General features: G+C 49.9%; 1 protein-coding gene across 4 annotated transcripts in view; it reads left to right on the top strand.

Moving 5' to 3' along the window:
* Positions 1–453: 453 nt before the first annotated feature.
* Positions 454–17,306, top strand: part of L3MBTL1 (L3MBTL histone methyl-lysine binding protein 1) — a 36,925-nt gene continuing 20,072 nt past the window's right edge. For 3 of the 4 annotated variants that reach the window (XM_089896928.1, XM_089896929.1, XM_089896927.1), the window contains exons 1-11: positions 454–1,864; positions 2,036–2,262; positions 2,595–2,730; positions 3,054–3,204; positions 3,336–3,471; positions 4,146–4,230; positions 12,375–12,463; positions 12,957–13,061; positions 13,915–14,050; positions 14,394–14,485; positions 15,746–15,897. In XM_089896928.1, the coding sequence (XP_089753054.1) occupies positions 1,729–1,864; positions 2,036–2,262; positions 2,595–2,730; positions 3,054–3,204; positions 3,336–3,471; positions 4,146–4,230; positions 12,375–12,463; positions 12,957–13,061; positions 13,915–14,050; positions 14,394–14,485; positions 15,746–15,897 (1,445 nt within the window). In that variant the 5' untranslated portion in view covers positions 454–1,728. Of the gene's footprint in view, positions 1,865–2,035; positions 2,263–2,586; positions 2,731–3,053; positions 3,205–3,335; positions 3,472–4,145; positions 4,231–12,374; positions 12,464–12,956; positions 13,062–13,914; positions 14,051–14,393; positions 14,486–15,745; positions 15,898–17,306 lie in introns of those variants that run through there. The other variant, XM_089896930.1, reaches the window with a different exon arrangement.

Genomic DNA, 17,306 nt, shown 5'->3' on the forward strand with positions numbered 1-17,306 from the left:
CGAACGTTTGTCAAGCAATAGAAGAAAACCAGAATCTATCAAGGGTAGAGAACAAGGTGAAGGGTGGTGGAGGATGAGGTCAGAGAGGAAGGCAGAGGTTGGATTCTATACTGTAAAGCACTTTGATTTTATTCTAAGGGCAGCCAAGAGCCCTTGGGGAATTGTGGATAGGGAAATTATGTGATTTGGTTTACATTGTTAAAGATTGCTCTTAGGGCTTCCCTGGTGGCGCAGTGGTTGAGAGTCCGCCTGCCGATGCAGGGGACACGGGTTCGTGCCCCGGTCCGGGAAGATCCCACATGCCACGGAGCGGCTGGGCCCGTGAGCCATGGCCGCTGGGCCTGCGCGTCCAGAGCCTGTGCTCTGCAACGGGAGAGGCCACAACAGCGAGAGGCCTGAGTACCACAAAAAAAAAAAAAAAAAAAACTTTTAAAGTTTGCTCTTAGTGGAGAATAGACTGTAGCAGGGGCTGGAGAGGAAGCAGGGAGATGAATTAGGAGGCAATTTCAGAAGTCCAAGGAGAGCTGATGGTGGTTGGGACTAGCATGGTGGTGATGGAGATGGGGGGAAGTGGTCAGACTCTGAGATGTGTTTTGGAGGTGGAGGTGACAGGCTAATTAGAATATGTAGGGACTTCCCTGGTGGTCCAGCGGTTAAGACTTCTCGCTTCCACTGCAGGGGGTGCGGGTTCGAACCCTGGTTGGGGAACTAAGATCCCACGTGCTGCGCAGCCAAAAAAAAAAGAAAATGTATAAAGTTGTTCTGTGCTAAACAATAGCTATGGCCAGCCCCGGTAGCTACTTAAATTTAAGTACAGTTAAACGAAATTTAAAATTCAGTTCCTCAGACATATGAGCCACATTTCAAGTACTGAGTAGCCTCATGTGGCTAGTGGCTACTGTGTTGGACAGTATAGGTATAGGACATTTCCATCATCACAGAAAATTCTACTGGACAGTGCTGGGAGGGCATCTAGGACAGTGGCCGACACATTTTAGGAGTTAAGTAAATGATAGGTATTAAGCACATTTGTTATGTCACTAGGTCTTCTTTCTTATAAACTTACCTGTTCAACTAACTCTTTATTAAATGTCTCTGCTGCCCTGGCTTGATTAAAGCAAAATCATGCACTGCCTGCGTTCTCATATACTACCTCTTTGCTCTTCAGATGCATACATTTCTTCAACAGATGTTTGAGTGCCTACTCTGTGCTTGGGATTGGAGGGAGTGGTGGACAGGGGGCATAAAAGAACACGATCAGGAAAGATCATCCCCCAGGAAAATGAACGTGTATGAGTGAAGGAGAATCTGAATCCCCAGAGGGAGAAGGGAGTGATTCTATTGGGGATGGAGGTGGGGGTTGAGAAAGAGGGGGAGTTTGGACTTGGCCTGGGCTGTGCCATGAGACAGCTGGCTGAGACAGCTGGCCAGACAGAACCTTGGCCTGAAACACACTGCCTGAGACTCCCTAGAGTGTGCACATCAGTTTACAAAGCACCCTCACACATGCCCATCTTACAGAGACTGGGGGAGGTGCTGGGCCTGGCCAGAGCCCTCACCTGAGTGACCTGGATAGAGCCAGGAGCCAAACTTGATGCTGGGCTCCTAAAACACCCTACTCCCCTCAGCACTGAGGCTTTTCTCTGTGGGTGGGCAGCTCCTCCTCAAGGAGGCCTCTTACCTCCCTGATCACCTTGGGGGCTGTGTTCCTTTTGTAGGCCTACCAGGATGGAGGGGCATGCTGAAATAGAGGTGCTGAGGACACTGAAGGGGCCCTCCACAGGGGAGGTCAGCGTGCACCTGGTGGCCAGAGACAGCCCAGGTTCAGGCTCTCACCTGCCCGCTGCTGCCTTTATCATTCCAGGTGGGCATAGCCAGGGGTCTGGGGAAGAGAAGCACCCACATACCTGCCCAAGCAGGTGTGGGTCCTGGGGGGGAGATGATACTTTTCACCTGCCTGCACACATGCATGGCCAGATTGGGGCAGGGCCACCGGGCTCATCTGTGTCGTGTCTGTCCGTGTATCTGTTCGCAGCCAGCTCGGCCACCCTTGGTCTGCCCAGCAGTGCCCTGGATGTGTCCTGCTTTCCGCGGGAGCAGATCCATGTGGGCACCTCAGAGCGAGTGGCTGGCAGCGTACCTGTCACCGCCACCGTTCTGCCACAGTTAAGCGCTGGGCCGGCGGCCAGCCCCAGCGCCAGCACAGTGCGGCTCCTGGAGTGGACCGAGGCCGCGGCCCCGCCTTCTAGGAGTGGCCTGCGGGTCAGTATCTGTGAGGATTGGGGGGGTCCAGCGAGCCGCAGCTGCGGGGCGGGGCCTGCGGGCCTGGAGGCGGGGCCTGAGGCGGAAGGTGGGGAAGCTGGCCGAGAGGGAGGATTCTGGGGGTGGGACTTGGAGCGAGGGACTCTGGGGGCGTGGCTTGGAGTGCAGACCTCCCCAAACGAGACATTTGCGGGGCCCTAGGGGCGTGGCTTATGGGGAATGGGTTCCAGGGGCGTGGCTTGCAGTGAGGCGGCTGGAGAGGGACCATGCTGACTAGGGGTGGGTCAAGGGCCAGTACAGGAGCCGTGGTCCTCTGACCCTCCGCACTCCAGTTTCAGATAAGCGAATACTCACCGCCGAACATGGTAGGAGCGGAGCAGCCCCCAAGCCCCGAGCAGCGGCGGGAAGGCGTGGCCGAAGATGGCGAGGCCCTGGCGGGAGGTGGCGATGCGGGACCCCAACAGCCGGGTAGGAGCCCAAGGCCCGAAGCTGGGCCTCTGTGGGAGTAGGGGGAGCCCTGAACTCCCTGAGGAGCCAAGGCCAGGGGCGTGGCCAGAGGGGGCGTGGCCCGGGTGCCAGCAGGTGTGCCCACGCCCACGGGTCGGTCTTGGGGCGGAGAAGGCTGTGGGCCGGGGGGGGGTGGGGTGGGAAGGGAAGTAGATGAGGCTATCCAGTAGGGGAGCCCAAGGTGGGGGGACCAAAGGGGAGGCCAAGCGTGGGCTCCGAGGTGGGCGGAGCCTGAGTGTGGAAGTGATGGGTGGGAGGCCTGAGACCCTTTTGGCCCCCTGCAGAAGACCTCCCCCAGGACCCTCCAGAAGATAACCCTCAGGACCCGCCAGAGGATGATGGCACCTGCCAATGCCAGGCGTGTGGGCCTCAGCAAGGCGCTGGTCCAGATCCTGGTGCCTCCAATGATGGCTGCCCCCAGCTGTTCCAGGAGCGGTAAGGGGGAGGGAATTCACCTCTTCTTCTCTGCCTGCGGGCCTCAAAGCCCCACGCCTGTTCAGGGCTTAGGAGAGGGTGTGGATGGTGCAGGGTGGGTAGTTCTTTCCCTCAGGCTGCCCCTCCCTCAGGTCAGTCATAGTGGAGAACTCTTCAGGCCAGAACAACTCCTGCACCAGCGCTTCTGAGCTCCTCAAACCCATGAAGAAAAGGAAGCATAGGGAATATCAGAGCCTATCTGAGGAGGATTCGGAGCCGGAGGCCATGGTAGGAAGAGGGCATGGGGAGGGGAGGGGGAGGCTAGAGGCTATACCTCAATTCCACTATCCCCTCCATTAATCCAGATCGTGGGGCTGGGCTAGAGAAGACACATAGTGACTCACTCATCATATTTTGGGGTCCCATCCTGAGTCAGATCCTGTACTTGGTTGGAGGGAAATAAATAAACCACTCTCCTGTTTTTCTAGAGCTCCCATCTCAGTCTAGTGGCAGGGCTAAGTCACATTGACCTGAATCAATAACCAAGTAGATGTGCAGGCAGATGGAAAGCTTCATCACTGGAGCCCCATCTCTGAGCCAGAGGCCAGGGAGCACAGGGCTCTAGTTGCAGAGAAGCTGGAAAAGACAGAGCATGAAAGTTCCACCGGGCAGGCAAAATTGACACAGGGCAAGTATTTGTGTCCTCAGTTTCCCCACCTGGGAATGAGGAGAATTGTAGTCAGGCTGTGTAACTAGGGGGAGTGTGCTAATGTGAGTCTCTGCCCATGTGGTAAGGGACTGCCTGCCAGAGCTGTGTTCCTGCTGGTAGCCTAGAAGAATATCCATCTGTTTGGGGAAGAGCACCATGTGACCAGAGAGCTAGGCAGGGGCCAGGAATAGAGGCTGAGGCTTCACGCCAATCCGTGACGACAGGAAGCTGGGATCTGGCTTGCCTTCCACAGGAGAAGCAAGAAGAAGGAAAGGATTCAGAGGGACAACCCACCACTAGCACCCCAGAAAGTGAGGAGTGGAACAGCAGCCAGCCTGGTATGATGGCCTGTGTATATATAATATTCATGTGTGTATACACCTTCGGAAGTGTGAGGCTGGGAGTGTGGGTTACCATTGTGATGGTGTGTTGTACATATACAGATAACCGTAAGTTAGCATGTGTGTGACAGAGAGAATGAGAGAGAGAGAGAGAGACGGTGTTTTTGGTTTGTGCCTCAGTATATGTGTGTTCTTGGGGGTTATGTCATGTGTTTGTTTATCCAGTTGTGAGTAGGCCTCACAATATCCAAAGACTTGAGCAGCCTTTAATGGCACCATGTGGTGGTGTGAGCAAGTCCGTACCGGTCATTGGTCTGACCTTGCTATTTGGGCCCCCATTCTGACCCTTCAGTTCTAAGAAAAATGGAACGAAGGTCATTCATAGTTAGCTCTGGCCCTCAGGTCTTCTCCATTACCATCTCCACATTGCCATGTGACAACAGCCAACTGGAGCCAAGTAACATTTATCACACTTATAATCACCTAGATACTGGGGAGCAATGTCTGTCTTCCTCCCTCAAAACCGAATCTCTTCTACTAAGCATTTGTATCCCTGGTCCTTAGTCCAGAGGCTGGTGTGGAGTACACTCTCAATAAATGTGTTTGTTCAGTGGATGAATGGAGGAGTTGTATGTTGGTGCTTCCTCTTGGACCATGGCTCAGTTGCATGAGTCACTGTCTTTCCTGTCCCAGAGAGAACCAGAGAGTGAGGTCAGTTCTAGGGCATCATTCTGCCTTGATGGATCCAGTGCCATACAGAAGAGTGCAATCTGTGTCCAGGGCTCTGAACTCTATAGTGCCTATTCCATATTTTGCCCATCTTAGCCAAACCAGATTTTCACCGCTCTCTCTTTCACCCGAGGCTGTCACATCAGAAGCCAAAGTCTTAGCTCTCATTGGTTTATGGCATCTTAAGTCTTAAATAGAGGAAGGAGTTAGTGTCTAACTGCTGTTGGCTCAACTGCTCTATCTTTCTTAAGGAAATACATTCTTTTTTTGTTTTTTGGGGCCGCACTGTGTGGCTTGTGGGATCTTAGTTCCCTGACCAGGGATCGAAGCTGGGCCATCGGCAGTGAGAGCACAGAGTCCTAACCACTGGATCTCCAGGGAATTCCCTCCCCAGAAATACATTCTTAAACCAGCATTTTTTTAGGTGGCTCCTGTTGACCAGTCTAAAGTTATCTTTTGATTCATACATTTCACCATCTCAACTGTGAACATTAGTGTGGCATTTGTTTCTGGATATTTTCTCCCTTCCGCCTTTTTTCAAGGGAAGAAACTTTGTCAGTAGACAGAAGTTTGCATTTATGGCTAAAATCTTTTTCCACTCATTTTTAGGATCTTTTGGGAGAAGAATCTTGGGGTAGAGGTGGAAGTGGCAGGGCTGCTTGCATGTCCTGTGTGTGTGGATAATCTGTATTTTATCTACATTCTATTTGGTAGTTTGATGGCTACCCTATTGGATTCATGTTCTACAGACCTGACGTATCTAGTCCTGATGGAATGTTCCAATAGTTTAAGAGTTAGAACCATGTAACTCATGTACACACACTCAGCCTTCTCTCCCATATATCTCCTTCACCTTTTCAATTGTTTTGTGTGAAGCATCATTTTCTTTTTTTAAATTTATTTATTTTTTGGCTGCTTTGGGTCTTTGTTGCTGCCTGCGGGCTTTCTCTAGTTGCGGCGAGCAGGGGCTACTCTTTGTTGCGGTGCGTGGGCTTCTCGTTGCTGTGTCTTCTCTTGTTGTGGAGCACGGGCTCTAGGTGCGCAGGCCTCAGTAGTTGTGGCATGCGGGCTCAGTAGTTGTGGCTCGCGGGCTTAGTTGTTCCATGGCATGTGGGATCTTCCCGGACCAGGGCTCAAACCCATGTCCCCTACATTGGCAGGCAGATTCTTAACCACTGCACCACCAGGGAAGTCCAATGAAGCATCATTTTCTAACACACCATTGCAAAAGTCTTAATAATTTATATAGTCGTTAATAGCTATTCTGATAATTTTAACAGTTACTGATATTCTCATTTCATCTCTCATCCTGCCCACATCCAGGTCAAGTATCTGCAGTGGCACTCTTTGGGGTCAACTTGTTATAGCCTTTTCAGGTTCAGAGAAATCCTGTTCTATTTCCTTATAGTTACTTTAGACATATATTTTTACCCATTTTGAATTGAGTTATTGTCTTAATTATTTGAATTAATTGTTATTAATTCTTTATTCTGGATACAAGTCCTTTGTCAGATGTATATATTACAAATATTTTCTCCCAGTTTTTGGCTAGCTTTTTTGTTTTCTTCTGAATGATGTCTTTTGAGGAACAGAAAGTTTTCATTTTGATGATGTCTAACATATCCATTTTTTTACAGTTAGTGCTTTATACGTATTTTTACAAGAAACAGCTTTTTTTTTTGCCACGATGCACGCCTTGTGGGATCTCAGGTCCCCGACCAGGGATCGAACTGGGCCATGGCAGTGAAAGCTAGGAATCCTAACCATTAGGCCACCAGGGAACTCCCAAGAAACAACTTTTTAATAGGTTTATAGAGATATAATTCACATACCATATAGTCCACTCATTTGAAGTGTACAATTCAGTGGTTTTTAGTTGATTCACAGAGTTGTATAGCCATTATCACAATCAATTTTAAAACATTTTCATCACTCCAAAGAGAAACCCTGTACCCATTAATTGACATTCCCCCCAAACCACCAATTCCCATCCAGCCGTAGGCAACCACCAATCTATTTTCTGTATATATGGATTTGCCTATTCTGGGCATTTCATATAAATGGGATCATATAACATGTGGTCCTTTGTGACTGGCTTCTTTCACTTAGCACAGTGTTTTCATGGTTTATCCGTGTTGTAGCATGTATCAGTACTTCATCCCTTTTTTTTCCATCTCTTTTTTATTGCTGAACAATATTGTATGGATATATCACACTTTATTTATCAATTGATGAATATATATGGGTTGTTTCCACTTTGGGGCTATTATGAATAATGCTGATATGAACATCTGTGTGCAAGTTTTGTCTGGACATAAGTGTTCATTTCTCTTGGGTATATACCTAGGAGTGGAATTGCTGGGTCATATGGTAACCCTATGTTTAGCCTTTTAAGGAACTACTAGACTGTGTTCCAAAGTGGCTGTACCATTTTATATACCCACCAGTAGCATATAAGGGTTCCAGTTTATCCACATTCTCACCAAGCCTTGTTATTAACTGTCTTTTTGATTATAGCCATCATAGTGGGTATGGAGTGGTATCTCTTTGTGTGTTCTTTTTTTAAATAAATTTATTTATTTATTTGTTTGTTTGTTTTTGGCTGCGTTGGGTCTTCGTTGTTGCACGCAGGCTTTCTCTAGTTGCGGCGAGTGGGGGCTACTCTTCATTGCGTTGCGTGGGCTTCTCATTGCAGTGGCTTCTCTTATTGCGGAACACGGGCTCTAGGTGCGTGGGCTTCAGTAGTTGTGGCATGTGGGCTCAGTAGTTGTGGCTCACAGGCTCTAGAGCACAGGCTCAGTAATTGCAGTGCACGGGTTTACTTGCTCCGTGGTATGTGGGATCTTCCCGGACCAGGGCTTGAACCATGTCCCCTGCTTTGGCAGGCAGATTCTTAACCACTGCACCACCGGGGAAGTTCCTCTCCTTGTGGTTTTGATTTGCATTTCCCTGATGGCTAATGATGTTGAACATCTTTTCATATGCTTGTTGGCCATTTATATATTCTCTTTGGAGAAATATTTATTCAGATCCTTGCTGTTTTCAAATTGGTTATAAGAAACACGTTTCCTATCAAAATACAAGGAGTGCCATGCAGAGTTGGGGAACAAGTTGTGAATATAAGTGTGTGATTCAGTACAAGACATTGATCAGTATGCCGCTTGCAGCAGTGCCCTCTTAAATTTACATGCAAAATTCTGTGAATTGCTCATTTTCCTGGGGAGGTGGCCCATGGCTTTCATTAGATTTTGAAAAGAGTCCATTTATACTCCGTAGAAACTGAGGGCTGGATAAACAGTAGAGCACAGCATTATGGAGCCCAACCTCTTGAGTCTGGTATTCCCAGGCATAGATCCCTTATACTTTTGGAACACAAGTAACAGGCTCTTCATTAAGCATTCTGTCTTAAAATGAACTGATTATGAATTGGCTAACCATGCTCTATAAGAAGTAGATAAATACAGAGATGTATCTGTAGCAATTTAAAATGAAAAGAGCCAGCCAATGGTGGCATCCTGATGACTGCTTGTCATCGGTTGTTCTTGAACCATGGTGTTCTGTTCTTCTCTTTACATTTTTTTGTCTTTCCTGTTGACCTTCCAGTGGAAGGTCTGGCTAGAACCATTCATTTGGGAATTATCTCTACTGAAAAGCTGAAGCCATGCTGAAGAAGCTTCCAGAGAGAAGATGGGAGGGAAGTACTATATTGATTTCTAGGGATCCACCATTAATGAGCAGGGTTAGGGTGGGAGAAAGAAAAACTGGTAATGGAAGTAGAAGAGGCGGAAGATACAGCCAAGAAAGTACAGCAAGAAGGAAATGCTGAGATGGAACAGGTGGTTGGTAGCACATGGAGATCAAGAGAGTTGAGTAATAAGACAAGATCATTGGATTGTGGCCCTGGTGACTCAAGAGAGCAATTTCATTAGTGTGTAGAAGTAGGCTTAAGACTGGGTGATTACGAAGGAAATTCGTCAAAAGAATGTTAAAGTTCTTCATAATATCCCTTTATCTTTTTGAAGTCTGCAGGATATGTAGTGATATCCCTTTTAAAATTTCTCCTATTATTACGTGTGCCTTCTCTCTGTTTCTTTTTTTTCCCAGCTTTGAGAGGCCCACGTACCGGAAAAAAAAAAAAACAAAACCCTATGCTAGGTGCCAGAGATATGGCTGGGTCTTGAAGGATGAGAAAAAGATAGGAGGATGGGACAGGGTGGTGACAGAATCTCTGAGACAGAGGGATCAGCATGTGCAAAGGCACAGAGGCGTGGAAATGCAGGATGAGGCTAGTTCACTAGGGGGTTTGTATGTGTGGAAAGCTATTTGGATTTTTGGTTTTTGATTGGAAATCCAAAGCCATTGAGGACCTCAAAGCAAAAAAATAACAAACTAATTTTTATTTTAGAGATATTCTGGCAACAGACTGAGTTTTAGGCACAGTAAATTAAGAGGCTCTAGGACTAGGTTCAAAACAAGAAGGACAGAGAACATGGAGAAGTGGAGATATAGTCAAGAGATAGCTAGGAGTTGGAATCAGTAGGACTCAGGCACTAAAGAATCCTGGGGAGTAAAAAAAGAAATGTAAAGGATCCCTTCCAAGCTTCCAGCTTGCATGACTGGATGAATGGTGTGGTGCTGTTGACTAGGATAGAGAATACTGAGAGGGGCAGAAGCTTTGGCAGAGAAGTTGCGAGTTTGGTTTTGGACAGCCTGACCTTGCTAAGAAAGTGCTAGCCAGGGGCATCTAGTCTAAGGGAGCAGAAATAAGCAAAGGAGCATTTCTGGAAATCAAGAGAGGATCGGTGCTACAGCCAGCCTATATGGTGCCTTTGTGCAAATTATAAAAAGGTGCCCCTTCGGAACAGACCAATTAGAAAAAGGCAACCTGTCTTCATAGCAGACTAAGCCACGTGGCCTGGCAAGGAGCCAGGCTAGACTTCAGCCCCCATTCACCCTCTTGGCTGGGCACCTGTGTATGGTACACAAACTATACAAACATGCTCGGGAGCTTTGGGACTTACTTGAGCTTGGGGATTTACCTAAAGTTTCAGCCAGTTGTTCACCATGGAAAAAGGATGCAGGAAACTGGAGGAGGCTGGAGGCTTGGTCAGGGAGGGAGTCTAGTCATTACTAAAAGGTTTAGTGGTCAGGCCTCTCTCTAGTGGATTACATTTAATCTCTTTTCTCATCTGTGAAAAGGATTACTACCAGCCCTGCCTATCATGTCCAGACAATGTTAGGATTAAAGGGGACCATGTATATGAAGTCTCTGAACCATCCCTGTACCCCCAGTTTCTGGCACCAGACATGGTGCATGGGAGGTACCCCTACATGATAAAAGGAATGGTTGAGGTAGAAGGAAGTGGTGGGCGATGGTAAACTGTAAAGATGCGTTATGACTATGAGAGAATCCAGGTAATAAAGGCCCAGGGAGGGAAGTGGTGGGGAGGATGGGAGGGTAAGGATGGGGGTGTGAGGGATGGCAGGTGAAGATGTCAGAGGTCTCTACTATGGCATGAGGGGCTTAGAGCTTGGCCATGTTGGAGTATGGCTAAAGAGAAATGAACTTGGAATGAAAGAGCCGAGGCGGGGCCGAGGTGCCTGAGATGAGGAATCTGACAGCTAATCAGCTCCTTGGCTTGTGTTATAGTTTGGGAAGAGTGAGACAAAAAGCTAGATGTCATCCACAGAGAACTGGGTGCTGTAAAGGGATTGGTAAATAGTACTGGTGATTTGAAAAAACAGGTATTATGCAGGATGATGTGGAATGCCAGTGGCCAGAAACAGCAAGGTGATGCTAAGCCTGGCATCCTGAAGTCTCCTCCCTGCCCCTCCCCCTACACCGTAAGTCCAGATGAGGACCGAACGGGAACAGTGAGAGTTTCTTGAGGGACCGTAGTGGGTGATGTGTTCTAAGGCAGGGGTCCCCAACCCCCGGTCCGGTCTTCGGCCTGCTAGGAACTGGGCTGCAGAGCAGGAGGTGAATGGCAGGCAAGCGAGCGAAGCTTCATCTGCCGCTCCCCTTACCCCCCCATCGCTCACATTACCACCTGAACCATCCCCCCATCCCCCTCCATGGAAAAACTCTTCCACGAAACCCGGTCCCTGGTGCCGAAAAGGTTGGGGACCGCTATTCTAAGGTTTCACTCTGGACAAAGGGGAGTTGGAAGAGCAGTGCTCTAGGTTGCTGTGTCGGTGTAGGTCTCAGAGTTTCCTGGCTTAGTTGATCTGTTGGTGAAGAAAATACCTGCTTTGGCCCATCTGTGTTAGATGGTTGGGATCTCAAGATTCAGTGGAGTGACTGGTGAACTTAGGCAGCTCCTAGGAGCCATGTAGGTTCCAATTAAGGAACCATTAAGCTTCTTCCAATTAAGCTTCTTCCTGAGTGACAAACCACTCCACACCAGAATGACCCAGAGCAATCGCCAAGCGAGCCAGAGCTAGGCAGAGCGAGAATCCAGACCAGACGGCCTTCGTGGAGACCTAGGAAGGATCCAGTATCTCATAAGGATCTTTTACTCACAGCATCTCACTTGCTCTTCCTGATGACCCTCTCTGGTAGACAAAGTGATCTGCATTTGACAGATGACAAAATTGAGGCACGGAAGTTTCTAGAAGAAGCTGGAGCTATTCACCCAAGCGATATGAATTGATTGTGGCAAATTTTTTCAGGCTGACGTTGGGAGCTTACCTTACATGTTGCCAGCTTTTCCCATCTTTAAAGGATGTTTCGCCTCTGTGTTGGAGGCCAGGACTCCATCTCAGGCAAAACTGAAGGTCCCACAGGGGGATTCAGCTCCCCCTCCCCAGGACCTGGAGACTCCGAGGGCTGTAGGCTCTGACCAAAGTACGTGTGTGTGAGTGTGTGTTTGTGTGCACTCTGTGTGTATGTCTGGGGTGTGTGTGTGTAGTCAGTCTCTACTCTGTGGGCACGCCAAGCACACATACATACATTTTGTCTCTGTGTGAGCCTGTCCGTCAGTGCTCAGAGGAAGAAGAATCGGGAAAAGGGGGTTTCTTCTTTCTGTGTGGTCTCTTCTGTTTCTTCCTCATTGCATGTTTTCCTCCCATCTCTCTTTTTCCTCTTCTTTCCCGGTGAGCTTAGGTGTTGCTGTGATTAAGTCCTCTGGCTCAGGATTTGTCACGCAGCTTTGTCCCTCTGTGGTTGAGACGCTAACCTCTGTTAGTCGCTCCCTAATCCGAAGTGCTTTTGCTGACAGTGGGCTGGGGTGGGACGGGGCGGACAGAATTTGGTACAGCCCGCTGTGTGCGGCACCGCATGGCTGAGTGGGACCAGAGGGCAGCATGTAATCACAGACAAAAGTTTGTTTTGGAGGTTAAGGTAGAGTTGGGTTGGAAGATGGTATTTGAGGAGCAGCCCAGGGGTCAGCCTGTCTGTCTCCTGCCCACAGCCTCAGGGGAGAAGAAGGAAGGCTGGTCGTGGGAATCCTACCTTGAGGAACAGAAGGCCATCACTGCCCCCGTCAGCCTCTTCCAGGATGTGAGTCACATACTTTCCTCCTAGGAAGAGCTTGTCTTCCCAGTCCAGGGACTCACCACCAAACTCAGGCCTTCTGGTGTTTTCTGTGTCTGACATCCCTCAAAGGACTTGCAGAATGGAAGGTGGAAAGACTTGTTAGGGGCCCAGAGTAGAAAAGGGCTCACTGTAAGGGGCTTCCTCGGTGGGAAGAAATAGGGGAGTGAGACCCAGGCTCACCCATCACTGGGCCTGCAGACTTTTGAATTCTGGTGCTTTCTAATCAATTCTGATCTTTCCGTGACTTGGATAAGAGAGAGCCCTGCAATCCATTGTTCGAGGGACCTAGGAGCTAGTCTGTCCTGCTTTGGATCCCTGCACTAAAGATCCCCAAATAAGTTACCCCTTTGGTAGTACTGGGCGGGTGGAGCCCAAAGGCAGTTCCTTTGCCCCGAGCGCACTAAGTAAGGGTAAGGCTGGAGGGAAGCTGAGCCCTTTTCCATCTGTGCGTTGACAGTACCAGGTGGTCACTCATAACAAGAATGGCTTCAAACCGGGCATGAAGTTGGAAGGCATTGACCCTCAGCACCCAAGCATGTACTTCATCCTCACCGTGGCTGAGGTGAGCTGAGACTGGCACCCCCATCCTGGTGATGCCTCTCAGGATGGCTTGAAGGAGCCAGCCAGGGGCACGGAGAGCCCGAACTCAGATGAGGGGGTCACTGCACTGCCCTCAGAAAGGGGAGGGGAAGGCGCAGAAAGCTAAAAATCGGACAAAAAGCAGGCGAAGGGTCGGGGTGGTGATGTTACTGAGGAGGAGCACTCCTGAGGGCGGGGATGGTGGCACGAGTCCAACAAGGTCCTTGTCCTCTTAGGAGCTCACCGTTGTGTGGGAATCAGCCAGATAAACGGCCACAGCCCACAGGGGTGATGACAGATGTGAGCAGGGGGGCACTGAGGGGACAGGAGCGGCTTCAGAGAGGAAGGGCCTCCATTGCTGAGTCTCGAGAGATGAGTTGTGAATGAATAGGATGTACCAGGCACAAGAGGCAAAGCGAGCGGAAGCACTGAGGCATGGAATGCCACGTTCAAGGGCGCGGTGCTCAAGGAGCCGCCATCAGCTTGCTGAGGTCTGAGCAGTGAGAGAAGGTAGCAGAAGGAAAGGTCCCCGGGGGCCCTGAGCAGGCCTGAGCCTTGGTCACTGCCCTTGGGATTCTATCCAGGGTTCAGAGGGGCCAGAGAGTGCCTTAGAATCTACCTGTCTTGTGCCCAGAGCTCAGGGCTCATGAGTATGTGAACCATCCTCATTGCAGGATGGGAGGGTGTGGGGCAAAGTGCAGGATGCAGGGAAACCTGGGGGTGAGGAGGGGTGGAGTGGGGAACCTGCCAGAGCCCCTGAGACACCAGGCTGGGCCAGGAGAGATGAGGGAAGGGGAGTGCAGCAACTGTTTCCCTCCCTCCCCTCATGGGGCCAGGTATGTGGCTACCGCCTACGTCTGCACTTCGATGGGTATTCCGAGTGCCACGACTTCTGGATCAATGCCAGTTCCCCTGACATTCATCCCGCTGGCTGGTTCGAGAAGACGGGGCACAAGCTGCAGCCCCCCAAAGGTAAGGCCTAGCTGGGTTGGTCCCAGTGAGCAACAGTGAGCCTCCCAGACCTGCCCCCACCCCTTCCTGGTGGTAGCTCCTTCCCTGTTCCCATTGCACAGCCAGCCTCTCTGCGTCTCATCCTGCTACGCCTCGGCCCCAGGGCTTCTGCTTTGCCCTTTGCCCTTTGAGCGGAAGTCCGCCCAGGTTGTGTTCTGCTTTGGCAGGGGTTCCCTGGGCAGGTTCTCGAGGCTTGTGGGGTCCTCAGGCCTGCCTGATTCTGCTGCTTCAGTGTGGGGGTGCGCATGCCATGGCCCAGCCTCTGTCTGCACGGTGCTCTGTTCTTCCCCCCCGAGGGGCCCAGGTTACAAGGAGGAGGAGTTCAGCTGGAGCCATTACCTGCGCAGCACAAGAACCCAGGCTGCCCCCAAGCACCTGTTTGTGAGCCAGAGCCACGTGAGTGCCCCTGAACGAGCGGACATGTGCTTCCCAGGATAGAGTCACTGCAGCCGGCCAGGCTTTCTGACTCAGCAGACAAGCACTCATCTCCTGGTGCCCCCAGCTGGGCTCTGGTCCTCACCAGATGGGAGGGGCCCACTGGGCAGGCCCAGGGCCAGAGGAGGAAGCCGATTATGGGGTTCCCCCAATTCCCTCCCTCCTCCCTACCACTGAAATCCTCTCCTCCGCACATCCCCCTCCGAGCCTGGGCACTGAGGTGTCATTCTTCTTTTTGGCTTGGGTTTCTCTGCAGTTCTTGGTGTCAGGTCTAAGCCTGTATTGTGGGAGTGGCTTTTTCCTTCCTTTTAACCAACATTGAGGCTTTCCCATTTGGTTCCAACACTCACCCCTTGTCTTTCTCTCTGTTCAAGGCAGCCGGCAACTTTATCCTGCAGCTAAAATATCTCCTAATCCCAAGCAAAAGGTTTGAGAGACATATAGGGAACTCCCAGTGCAACTGTTACCATCTGGAAAGCCCAGGGTCCCCATGGGCCGGGGGCTGTACCCTGCTGTCCAGGAACGGGCAGGTACCCCCAGCCCCAGTCCAGCCCCAGAGATCATACTTTGAGGTTCCCATGTGACCGGTGGCCTTCTACCAGCTATTGTGACGGCGGATGCAGATTTTTAAATCAAACTGATTAAGTCCTGTCCCCACCGTTGACCAGCTCTGTGGTCCTGGGCAAGTCACTTAATTTATAAAATGGGGGTGATAATACCCATCTCCCTAGGGCTTTGGTAAAGATTGAGGGAGGTGATGGGTTTTGGAGTTCATGCCCGACACGTGGCAGGTGCCTCCCTGCCCTGCCCCTGCCGCTCCCTGCCTCACATGTCAACTCCTCTTTCTCTGCCACCCCTCTGTGGACCCACCTGCCTCGGCCCAAGCTGGGCCAGGCTTGTCTGGGGAGGGGAGGCTTGTGCTCAGCCTGGCAGACTCTTTGGGTGAGTGTATAGCCTCGTGTTAGTCAGTCATCTTCTGCCACACTGAGGCTTCCTCTGAGAGCCCCTTGGAGGCCAGAAATTCCTGAGTGGCTCAGGGCTGAGGTTGGTGATTCTGCCCTGGAGGGACCCTCTTTCTCAGCCTCTTTGTCCCGCCCTCCTCCCTGCCCACCCACCAGGCATGACCCCCAGGGAACCTACTCCTCTTCCTTTGCCGGTGGGTCCTGGGCCAGCACAAGCCAGCCTGGGCCTGGCCGTGGCAGCCCCTCTTCTTGCCCCCAGAGTCCCCCACCCCTGGGCTTCGAGGTGGGCATGAAGCTGGAGGCCGTGGACCGCATGAACCCATCCCTCATCTGTGTGGCCAGTGTGACCGACGTGGTGGACAGCCGCTTCCTGGTGCACTTTGACAACTGGGATGACACTTATGACTACTGGTAGTGGGAGGACCCAGACTTGGCCCTGGGGGGTGGGGACGGGGATGGGGAGGGGATGGCGGGGGCGGGAGGCTTCACATAGACCCAGCCCAGCCCTGACATATTGCTTGGGGGACAATTGACTGCCCTGTGGATTTGATCTACATCATTTATTAATTATGATGGCAATTAAATATTTCATCTAAAAGTACCAAGGTTAAGACGAGCAAACCCCTGTGACCCATGATTGTCCCTGAGATATTAAGGTGCTGTTAGAGTTTTTAGTTACTGTTGGAATTTTCTGACTTTCTCACCTCATCTGTCTCATTCTCACTCAGAAGTAACATGAGGGTGTGCCCTGTCGCCATGATCTCATAGGATAGCAGATTTAAGACCTCGAAGTTTCATCTGGGACAGTGAATAATTCTTTTTTCTAATTTTTATTTTATTTATTTTTTATACAGCAGGTTCTTATTAGTCATCCATTTTATACATATTAGTGTATACATGTCAATCCCAATCTCCCAATTCATCCCACCACCACCACCCCTGCCACTTTCCCCCCTTGGTGCCCATACATTTGTTCTCTACATCTGTCTCTCTGTTTCTGCCCTGCAAACCGGTTCATCTGTACCATTTTTCTAGGTTCCACATATATGCGTGGATACACGATATTTGTTTTTCTCTTTCTGACTTACTTCACTCTGTATGACAGTCTCTAGATCCATCCACATCTCTACAGACGACCCAATTTTGTTCCTTTTTATGGCTGAGTAATATTCCATTGTATATATGTGCCACATCATCTTTATCCCTTCGTATGTTGATGGACATTTAGGTTGCTTCCATGACCTGGCTATTGTAAATAGTGCTGCAATGAACATTGGGGTGCATGTGTCTTTTTGAATTATGGTTTTCTCTGGGTATATGCCCAGTAGTGGGATTGCTGGGTCATATGGTAATTCTATTTTTAGTTTTTTAAGGACCCTCCATACTGTTCTCCATAGTGGCTGTATCAATTTACATTCCCACCAACAGTGCAAGAGGGTTCCCTTTTCTCCACACCCTCTCCAGCATTTGTTGTAGTAGATTTTCTGTTGATGCCCATTCTAACTGGTGTGAGGTGATACCTCATTGTAGTTTTGATTTTCATTTCTCTGATAATTATGATGCGGAGCAGCTTTTCATGTGCTTGTTGGCCATCTGTATGTCTTCTTTGGAGAAATGTCTGTTTAGGTCTTCTGCCCGCTTTGGGATTGGGTTGTTTGTTTTTTTAATATTGAGCTGCATGAGCTGTTTATATATTTTGAGATTAATCCTTTGTCCATTGATTCATTTGCAAATATTTTCTCCCATTCTGAGGGGTTTTTTTTTGTCTTGTTTGTAGTTTCCTTTGCTTTGCAAAAGTTTTTAAGTTTCATTAGGTCCCA

The sequence above is a fragment of the Delphinapterus leucas genome, chromosome 15 (assembly GCF_059928025.1).
Source record: "Delphinapterus leucas isolate spDelLeu-1000000601 "Yukka" chromosome 15, BTC_Dleu_Yukka2, whole genome shotgun sequence".
NCBI lineage: Eukaryota > Metazoa > Chordata > Mammalia > Artiodactyla > Monodontidae > Delphinapterus > Delphinapterus leucas.